At 38.4% G+C, this 10,968-nt stretch overlaps 1 protein-coding gene across 1 annotated transcript; it reads right to left on the bottom strand.

The window, feature by feature from the left end:
* Positions 1-2,139: 2,139 nt before the first annotated feature.
* GNG4 (guanine nucleotide binding protein (G protein), gamma 4) lies at positions 2,140-10,227 on the bottom strand. The gene is made up of 2 exons (XM_009083007.1): positions 10,132-10,227; positions 2,140-2,268 (listed from the first exon to the last, which is right to left on the bottom strand). The coding sequence occupies exons 1-2, from the start codon at positions 10,225-10,227 to the stop codon at positions 2,140-2,142; spliced, it is 225 nt and encodes a 74-aa protein (XP_009081255.1).
* Between the last annotated feature and the right edge of the window lie 741 nt (positions 10,228-10,968).

Raw genomic sequence — 10,968 nt, 5'->3', positions numbered from 1 at the left:
ACTCCTATTAGAAGTTAGGAATGGGAATCTTCAGCTGAAAACTCTGAAATAGGAACTAGGGATGAATCTACCCAAGACAAGACCTGTTCAAGACATTTGAATGTGTTTTAGAATAGGTGCTGTGAAGTAGCTCTGTGGCTACTAGACACTGATGTCTTCAACTGCCAAATTCAGAAACAAATCTCTAAATGAAAGACATCCCCAAAGCCTGTTTGTTAAAAGGAATATTATGTTGGGTTTTTTTACAATTATATTGCAAGCAGGTTCCACGTGAGACATGAGGAGAGTTCTGTCAGCAACAGAACCACAGTCCAAAGCCACCTGTCTTGTGTGCCCAGCCTGGTAGCTGAATATTATTTAGAAGTATGAAACCATCTTAATAGACACAAGTATTTTTACCTGATCAAAGTTATGAACGGATGAAAGAAACCACAAACATGGGGACCAGTAAGCTATCAAAAACATAAGTCCAACACACTCACAACTATTTGAAGAAAAAATTTGAGGGAAATTTTGTACATCTACAAAAAATTCCAATATTCTTAGGAGAATCTCACTCTTTGGGATTTCGGGTGCGGCATATTGTCCAAGTTGGTTGGCAAAGAAAACAAAGCCTCTACAATGCAGACATCTTGTCTTTCCACTGCACAAAACAGTGCACCAGAGACTGATGGAAACTGCTAAAAATAAGCTGGAGAAAGTACATGTACCTTGGACTAAATGCACACGACTTCATTCCCCAAACTGTCCTTTTTAGCATCTAAATTCAGCATTTAAATATATCCCAGAAGCCCTCAGTTCCTCAGCTAGTCTTTGCCTCACAGGTATTGACGTTTGTGCTGAGGAGGGGAGGAACCAGCTCCATTATGGGCTGTTTAGAGTCTCAGCTCAGTCAGGGTAGTGCAGCTCTCCAACAAATTGTCTCCTGCCTTATGTACGGGGCTGACTGATACACACTGCACTTGTGGAGTGCTGCAGTGAGGGAACTGTCCTAATGCATCAGATCAGAGAGGAGCTTTCACTTATTTTTTAAGGAGAATTAAAACAAAAGATTCTGTAATTTAACAGTTGCTTCGATCAGGTGCCTTGATTGAGCTTACTTTTACTTATTGAAGAAGACAGTCATATTCCATACCTCATTCTTTTCCTCTCGCTGCACTTTAAACAAAGTCAAACTAAAAAACCTCCCAGAACCTCCACAAATTATTTGCTGACAGCTTATCTCATGGCTAATCTGTGGCTACAAAATCTACAAGGATAGTGGCTGTCCATGGCACAGAGGTCTCACTGCATATTGCAGAACAACAGTGATTTTCCAATTACTGGCCATCCCCATAAAGTCTTACTCTAATGGGCAAAAGCATGGAGAGAGCTGCTCAGAAAATGTAATCCCCCTCCCTGTGCTGTTCAGGGCAGTTTTACACCCTTCACTAAGACCCCCAGGAACAGCTGATAATATTTCAGCACAGTTATCATTATCATTCAAAACAAGATACAAGCAACCATGTTTTTCTACAGTTTTATTGATGCAATCCTGGTGTGTAAATACACATCTTCATTCTGCTTGTAGTTACAATGTTGCTTGACTAAGATTGGTTTTGTATTCAAGTTTCTTACAGTCTCCAGAAAACATATTTATAAACACCTCTTACTGTATAAGACTGATCATTCCAAACACAGTAAATCACTGGGATTTTTTTCCCAAATAGTGCTACTTGAAGGAAGGTCACACTACTCTCCTTAGATACAAATTTGTAAAGACAAATGAATTAAATTCACCTTCTGAAGAAAATAAGAATGTTAAAAATAGCTTCCAGAATTGGTATGACTCATTTAGGTCTCGGAAAAATCTATGACTGGCAAAGATATCTACAATTTGATACTGTACTCGATACTTTCATTAAAAGCAAAAGAATCTTTATGAAGAACTGAAATTAAGCTTGTACATTGGTCTGAGAGATAAGGACTACCTGAATTTTTTAGGATTTTTTAAAATTTTTATTTTTTCAGCCGAGAATGCACTACCTTCTAAACTATTGTACTTATAGGGTAAGTATTGATATCTGAAGGAAAAAAGGCTAAAAGCATGCAACACTATACCAAATGTTTTGCAGAAGGCATTTTTAATTGAAAACTGACTCAAAGGATAGTACAAAAGAGTTTCTTCTCCCTAAAGGGATTTTCAGATGCAGGCACTGGAATAATAAGAGGATCTTCTCCAATGTGCGCATCGCAATATGCCAATAAATCTGCTGCAGCCTTGGATACCTAATAGAAGAGAAGAGAGAACTACTGTAACACAACTCTGAACCAATCTGCATTGCATAGATATTTTTCATAGAGCATATGATAATGGAAGCTATCATAAAACATAGAGTAGACTGCTTTATCCTTTATATTATTAGAGACCACAACTCTCAGTTTGCTCTTACTAGGCCTAGTAATCCTGACATACTGTTATCTAACACAGGTACATGAGATGGTAACAATTTGTATGACCCCTGTTCAGCCTTTCCTCTCCCTCAGAAGGTCAGGAGCACATACTCATTGAGACATGTATATGCTGATGGCCCATAAGCACCATAGATTCTGCCTGAAGTCTCTGTTCCTGTAGAGGCCACCTGCTTCAGCTCTTATTCCCACTCACTGCTTGTAAGGCTTCCCACAAACACACTCTCTATTCTTTGCTCCTCTGGATGCAACACAAACAAAAAGTTCTTTAGGCACATGACCATGGGATTATAAAGAACTAATAAATCAGCAACAAACCTTAATCATGTGTCATAGCTCTCATTTAAGCTAAATACTGCTCTTTTCAATGAAGTAAGACTGTTGCTTAGTAAGCTACTGTAAGTAGTACTTTATTCATAGCATTTATTTAAACTTCAGCAATACCTTAATATTTGTAATCTTAATATTTTTATACTTCTAAAATAAACAGTCCTCAAGTCTCCAAATTCAGAACATTGGTTTATGCTTACTGAAAATAAGTAAATACAAAAATGTTGCAGTGTGTTGGCATGTAAGATATTTTGCATTCAATGAAAAATGGGATATTAAACCTTGTAATCTTTGCAGCTTTGTGCCATAAGAGTATCGGTGATGTTAGGTCACTGTGACTCATCTATTTTTTTCAAGAATTTAGAATGCATATACAAAATATTTTTGTTCTGCTCAGTCAGCAAGATGTTCACAGCTATCTGTATCTCTCTGCTTTGTTGAATTACTGTGTTTTCAACATTCTGATAGTTGAGAAAATGAAATAGGAAGTCTTTACAGAAAAGTCTTTTCTCTGAGCACCATGACAGGCTCTCCTGAGTCAAACCCCAAGATCAGCATGTTTGCACAACTGTAGTGAGGAGGAAAAACAAATTGATTTTCTGGTATTTTTTCTAGCAGGTGTGTCAGCAATGTTAGCTTTAAGCCTCCCCACACCCTGATTGCTTTGACATGAGCCCAGCCTGTACTAGGCTTCAGATGAGACCTAGGAAGTCAATGGGTGTTGGATCAGAATTTGCATGAAATTTAAATTAACTTCTGGAAGAAAATAACTGACTTTTTATTTTTTTACATATCTACTAAAACTTGCCTTTGTAGAACACTTAAACCACAAAGTACCCATGGCTGGCATCCCAGTATAGACTGTCCTCCTAGCAGAGGACACAAGGGTGTTTAGGTTACTTAAAATTAGTTTGTCTTTGAACTGGCCTGTAAGGCAAAAGGGTGGGCAGAGGCACTATATGTGAACAGCAGACTGCTGGGCACATGCAAAGCAGAAAGCTGAGCAAGTCAGCAGAGATACTTTGAAGGGCCAGTGCTTCTCAAACAAGGAGGTCAAACAAAAATGTGTGGAAAATTACACACTTCAAAGTACAAAGGCTTGTAATCACTTTCAGACATATTTCAATTAGCTACTTGTTAAACAATGGCAAAAGAATGAGGCTTAGTGTACAAGGGCACTGTCGAGAACAGAGAGATAGATCTGTAATGTATAAACAGAAAACTTAGGAATTCTATCATATTCCCAATTTTCATTTACATTTTCTTCTGAATTTTTAAAATTACTCTCCAAGGAAAGGCACAATGTAGACAGACTATCAAATTCCCATCAAGCCTGAAACACAGTTTTCTTTACTAATGATGTAGCTGTACCTCAGCAGATTATAAACTAGCACCCCCTGAAGAGGAGCTTAGCACACTTCCAGGAGTGTCAGGAAGAATGTGCCACCACAGCATTTTGGAGAAGTACTTTCAAGTAATGACAACCAACAATACATTCATAATAATTTAACATCCACATTTACACTTTTCAGTATGCCCTTCAAGATCAGATACATGTCTCAAGTTAAGGCAGATCTATGCTCTAATTAATTTAGTAGCTAGTCCTGATCTCTTGCATTCAAACAGAGTAAGTCAAACTCAGAGCCACAGGTGTCCATCAAAAGCTCAATGACATCTTCAGTGCAGTATCACAATAAATGTTGCTGCCATAAAACCTCATGGAGAGCTCCTCTAATTCTCTGGGTCCCAGAGACAGGGCTTATAAAGATGCCCAGCACATTTCACCTTCAATTATTAAGCTAATGAGGAAGTTATTTTAGTCATATGTAGCAGGATGCTCTGCCTTGGAATGGGATAAAACAACATGAAAAATGCTCTATTTGAAAAGCTACCAGTGCTAAATGAAGATGGGGGTGTCATGCTGCTTTTGATGTTGGATAATGCTGAAACCAGCCTGACTCATCAATCCCAAAGTTAAACATCCTGATAGAGAGATGAATATATAGTAAACTGGTAAAGGAACAAACAAATGATACTGCTAATAACTTATCTAAAACTGCTGAGCTGACACAGCTGGCCTGGACACATCTGACTGACAGTCAATCACTTTATGCTATAAAAGCTCAGTTCCAGATTTTAAAGGCAGGGTCTTCTAGCACATCTCTTCTTGGAGTGCATGTGTGAAGATTCCTCCCTTGATTGGGGATGCCCCTCAAGGTAACTCCTCGAGGCTGAGTGAGAGATTTGCCCACGGTCATTGGTATGGGTGAGTAACATCAATCTCTACTTAATAATTGGTTTTGCTAGCTTTAACACAATTGCTTTAATATAATTGCTTCAATAATGCCTTGTAGTGCACTGTATTATAATAGTCTCTATTATAATAGTTTTTACAGCTCCTACACTGTAGAGTAAATAATTCTGACTAAAATCTTTTTTGTCTAATCATTCTCATATGCTGATGGCCCATAAGCACCATGGATTCTCCCTGAAGTCTCTGTTCCTGTAGAGGTCACCTGCTTCAGCTCTTACTCCCAGTCACTGGTTGTAAGGTTTTCCACAAACCCTCTCTCTATTCTTTGCTCCTCTGGATGCAAAACAAACAAATCATATTTATATATACGGTTTGCCATCCTTAATCCCTGCAGGACAAAGTTGTATAACCATTTGGACATAAACTATTGACAATGTCTGGGGCTAAGACTGGATCCAGCTGCACCTAGACTCCTCTCTGGGAAGGAGTTTAGAAAGCAAGAGAGTCCTTTCTGCAGCCCATGACTCAACTGGAGCTTCTCTAACAAACTGTCTGAAGCTCCCGCTCTGCCACAACATCATGAAACCAACAATCTTTATAAGTAAACTGACCTGCAGCAGAGAATGATCTCCAGACTTCAACAGACCAACTTTCCCATAATGATGTTTGTTCCACTCATGGATAAGCAGCATCAGCCCAAGTATAATGCTTTTCCCTCAATGGAGGGAAAGTACAATTCCAGTCATCATTGGGATAAACCCAATAATATAATTTCCTGTTTCTCTGCATATTACTGTGCTTTGATGTCATGTAACAAGAAAAGGTATTTTCATTAGCAAAAGCACAACACACACTTTTGTATCTAACTTGTCCTCTAGTGCTGGCAGGGATGGCCTGTAACAGAGCAACCACTCATGAAGCAGAGCAACACTTTCTTCAGCGTCAGTGTTTAAATCACAATTTAGTTTGCTTTTAAACAAACCATAGTACAATTCAGCAGAAAACAAACCTGAAGCAAGGAATTGAGGAACATGAGGAACGTGATCAGGTTTCAGCACATTGCCACAAACTAAACCTTTACTAGACCATACATTTGCATCCTTGAAATCCTCCCATTGGGATTACAGTAGTTATAAAAGTGAATTATGGCCATTTCTTCACTAAAAGTGGAGTAGCTTAGGCTTGCACAGTGGAATAATGACCACTCACTGTGGGGAGTTAAGTTAGCTGATTACATTGCAGGAGCAAGGAAAACACGGGTTCCTGTGGCTATGAGCAGTGCTGGCAAAGTCAGAGCTGCGGCCAAAAAAAAAAAAAAGGAGCAAAATACAATGTTGCCTCCAGCAAGTTTCCTGCTCAGAGTTATTATTCAGACCAACAGTGGCGGGAGACCTCTGCACTGAGCATCGCATTAAGGCTCCAGCAGTGACAGCTGCTCCAGCACACGTCAGCATGCAGAGGTGGCCAGCGCTGCGGTCTGCTCCTGTGCAGCGTGCTGGGATCCTGTCTGTGCCAGGCAGCGACCTCAATGGAGGCCACTCTCTCACAGCTTTTACTCACCTTGAGGGTTATTTGCAACCGAATGCTGCTGGACAATTTCAGAACTGCCTTTATTAATAATTAAAATAAAGGCATGTAATTTGAATATTCAAATGAGGCTAACATTTTTGTCAGCTCTCCTATGCAATACAGCTTGGTCTGCAGATTCAAGTAATTCATACATATTGCAGAAGTGGCTAAAGAAAAAAAACTCAGGCTCCAGTTTGATTGATGAGTTCTAACAGAAAGTTAGCATTTCTCTTTTTTTTTAAGTATATAGATAGAAGGGATGGAGGATATAGGAATCACACTTTTTACCTGACATTTTATACAATTACTTTTACTCTGTATAGTGAAAAATACATCTTGTTGTCAAATTATCAAAAGGGGGAAAAAAATCCAACAAAATGTTTAACAGAAGGACCGTGAAATGTTACCGTTATATTTCAGAAAAACAAAGGTGATAAAAACAACCAAAATTAGAACATAATCCTGTTAGCTGCACTAATAATTATAAGCTTCAATGACAGGGCAAAATGCTGCAATTACTGTGTCATCTGTCTTGTCATGGATTGTGAATAATTACCATCCTTGCTACGACACCCACTTTGCTTATCCCCTACATCTAAAACAAAGAGGTTCACACACATTTATTGGCAATCCCACCATTTATCTCCCAGCACTATTCAGAACCAGTTAGGAATGCTTCCTGTATTCCTAAGGTAAAAGCAAATGGAACAATAACTGATATACCAAGATTCTTAAATGTCAGAGCACCCTTCCTTGCTTTTCTGCTTGCAAAGAGAAGATTAAATAGTGCTTTATCCTGAGGACATCTCTGATAAACACCAATATTACCTTTGCTTCCTCAACATCACTGCTCACATCTTTAGAAGACACATAATTCTACTAGTCATGAGGCCATTGCCTGATTTCATTTGATGCTTTCTAGCTTGGAATCTGCATTTCCTGCTTTCTACTTACTTCATTACAATAACTCTGGCTGTACCTTCTGTAGGCAAGTAAGACAGGTTCAATTTACAATCCATCTGGGATTCCTACAGTTTACAAAAAACTCCCACAGTTCCAACTACCAATCAATACACCAACAACTTCATCCTCCCCTTTTAAGCTGTCGATTTTCTTTCACACCTCAACAGAGAGTTGTCTTTGTGGAACCTCAGAACACTGTGCTGCTTGCTGCTCTGACTGGTTGTAGGGCTGCATTTTTAAAGTCAGATGAAAAATCCAGAACACAGCAGGGAATGGGCAACTATCAACACAATTTTAACTACAAGATTTTTAAATAAGCAGGCCCAACTCTTGCTGGTTACAGCAGCTACTGTGCATGGAAAACAAAGTGCCTCTGTAAGACAAAAATGAGCTGGAACTTCTGATTTTCCAGTCAATAACACAGTCACCTTTTTAATGTTAGCAATGTGGTCTTGCTGTTATGGGAATAACCACTTGGCTGTAGCTACTTGAAAAACAGTGTTTAATCAAATTATTTGGAAAGCATAGATCTTTTGTTAAATGTCTAACCAGTTTAATCAGATGCAAAACACCAGGAAAAAAAAAAGTAAGAAATTTCATTTCACTACTTGTACAGTGGTGATCAGAGAACTCAAAACCAGGAAAGTCTCTCGGTAAAATTTGGCTATGCTGAAACACAGTTAACTTTTTCAAAACTAAAAAGCAAAGCAGATCTTAAAGGAATAAAAAGCCAATCGACCTCTTCTCATAATCCCTCATATGCTTATTCAAAGAAATTCTAGAAATCAAAACATTTTGAAAAGTCATATTTGGTTTATGTTAGTATAGGAACCCTCAGAATTCTGAAACACATCAGATTTTCTTTGGTGCTTTCTTTCTTCTTTCCTTTTGGTCCCAAGCTGTTTTGAAAGGTGAAATAATTGCACTTTCAAGCTAGCTGCTTTTTAGGTCGGCCACACTTGCTAATAACTGTGTTCTTTTTAATTAAACTGACTGTAAAAATCATCTAGGTCTTTCTTGCATGTGTAATTAAGAATGTTATCCACCTAACTAATGAAGGTATCTGCATAACTGAGCTAATGATATCGTAAGTCAAAGTTACCACTTAATATATAGAAGCAAGTTTAAGACAATCTGCTAAGTATCTGTAATTTCAAATTCCATACACTGGGTCATATTTTTCCAACCCTTTCCTCTGCCACTCACACACCCATTCCTTCTTGACAGTTGTACTGCTCATCCAGCTGCAATATGACCTGAGTCAAGGGACTAACCTCACTGAGCACTGACAAGGCAAATCTTCCCTTTCTGCAGGAAATAGAAATACCTGTCCCCGTGAACAGGCATCTATTACATGATGAATTTTTAAGACACTATACAAGATAGGAGCTATACTTCTGTAAATTCAATGGTCTTAAAAGGCATTGCTGAAAACTGCCACAAAATGGAGCAAGTGAAAATTTCTATTTTCATATTAACAAGACTGACTACTCATGTGAATTGCACTTTTACAATCAATGAGTTTGTGATCTGATAATACTTTTAAAATCATCATTATATGCTACTGTCCCCATGCTGATTACATGCAGAATTTTAGCACACAGGATGGGTGGACAAACAGACTGAGTTAAGACTTTAACATGCAACATTTCTAAACTGTTTTACTGAGTTAGTGATCTCAGTTACAAACAGTTACAGTTTGTAACAACTCAGTTACAGCTGTCTGCAGAAAACTGGATAATTTAAATGCATTGCTTTTTAGAGATGGAAAGATTAGAAACTCCTCTTACTTGTAGAGACTGGATTTTTTTATCCAAATAATTATTCCTATTTTCAGAGGCAGAGAGCAAAAGAAATGAGCAGTGCTTTCTTAAATCTTTCTATGGCATTATTAGGTTTTAGGTGCTTGATTTATTTTAGCCTAGTGGAAGGCAGAATGACAGGCAAGAATAACCTACAGGCTCTTATGGTTAAAAATGCTGAAGACCTCTGTTTAATAGTGCCTATAGCAAAAATATTTCATCCACATACATTCAGAGGCACAATAAAACCAAATCTTCACAAACAACAAGTTATCAAGTGTGAAGAATCATAACTGCACATTACAGTCATACAAACTTTTTGTGCAATTATGCCTGTGCTAAAAGAAAACAAATCAAAGCAGTTCAGCTTGTCTCATCATTATTCAAAAGTATTGCAATACCTTAAAGACTTAGTCCAATTCTTAAAGGAGAAAAATCAAGAAACCCGAGCTGCACTTAAATTCAGGTACAGACAAAGAAGAGCACCTGTGCATCTGCCAGCTGATTTAAAGTATGGCACAAAATACCACTTCTGACAGATGTAAAAGACACTCATGCAGAAGCAGAGGAGAAGCCAGGCTTTGGAAATCACTACACTAGAACCAATCAGTTAGTACATAACTCAGTCACAGTACTGAATATTGTTTTACAGCTCAACATGGATTTTGATTTCAGCTGGTCGAGTCTTTCTGCAACACTAAAGTGATGCTGTACCATGAACTAGTCAGTGAACCCAAAATATCAACAACAGTCTATGTTTACCTTCATTCTGTCCATGTATGCTTCCATTTTTAATTGTTCCACAGCCTTCCTGGCTTGAGATATACTGGTTGTACTGTTTGACACTAATTCCTTCATTTTGCTTTTCCTAGAAGAGACAAAGTTGAGACCATTTAAAAGTACAGGTAGAAAATACAGCAATCAGTGAGAACTCTGAACTCTAAGCAACCCTCACCCACCACATCAACACTGCCAGGCTGTAGGCCACAAATACAGGCCAGACACCATTTATTTCTGTTCTCTTGTTCAACAGCACCTTATTGCATTACGCATTTGCATCCTCCACCATCAGGATTCAACCTGAATCCATCAAACGACATACGAACGCAGAGTACATGACCATGATTTCAGTGTGGAAATGGTTGCCCTGGTTCAGATTGCCAACACAGAACAGCTGTTCCCAAACAGACCTTGCAGCCATTGCACAGTTTGGCTTCGTGCCCCGGTTACACCTAGTAACATGAAAACAAGTTCAGAAATCTGTGCAATGGAAATGAATGCCACACTGCACTCACCAAGCAGCAGAGAGAAATTTTAAGACAGAGAATGAGTCAAAATTCTGACTATCTATATAAGGAGTTCAGAAATGAAGTAACAGATTAAGAACAAATAATGCAGTGGTGTCCAACTTTTGCTTGCATATCCCCAGCAAAGTCTAAAGATGACCAAAACCCAATGTAGTACACTATACAGGACAGGAATGCATTATTATTTAAGAGATCTGCAGCTCTTGGGAAGGGACATCTAATTAAGGTATGTCAGCATTTGGTTTTCTTGCCGTGCTACTCCCTGAGGGATTAAATCAACTCATTATCAAGG

This window comes from Acanthisitta chloris, unplaced genomic scaffold, assembly GCF_000695815.1.
Source record: "Acanthisitta chloris isolate BGI_N310 unplaced genomic scaffold, ASM69581v1 scaffold16549, whole genome shotgun sequence".
NCBI classification, from domain to species: Eukaryota; Metazoa; Chordata; class Aves; order Passeriformes; family Acanthisittidae; genus Acanthisitta; species Acanthisitta chloris.
Note: the sequence above shows the minus strand (reverse complement) of the source record. Positions and strands in the feature narration are given on the sequence as shown.

Bases quoted from the DNA above. Each gene is read 5' to 3' on its own strand.
- GNG4 (XM_009083007.1), bottom strand. From the start codon at position 10,227: ATGAAGGAATTAGTGTCAAACAGTACAACCAGTATATCTCAAGCCAGG. The intron at 2,269-10,131 runs GTAAACATAGAC...CTCTTCTATTAG, and splicing joins CATACATGGACAGAATGAAG to GTATCCAAGGCTGCAGCAGA.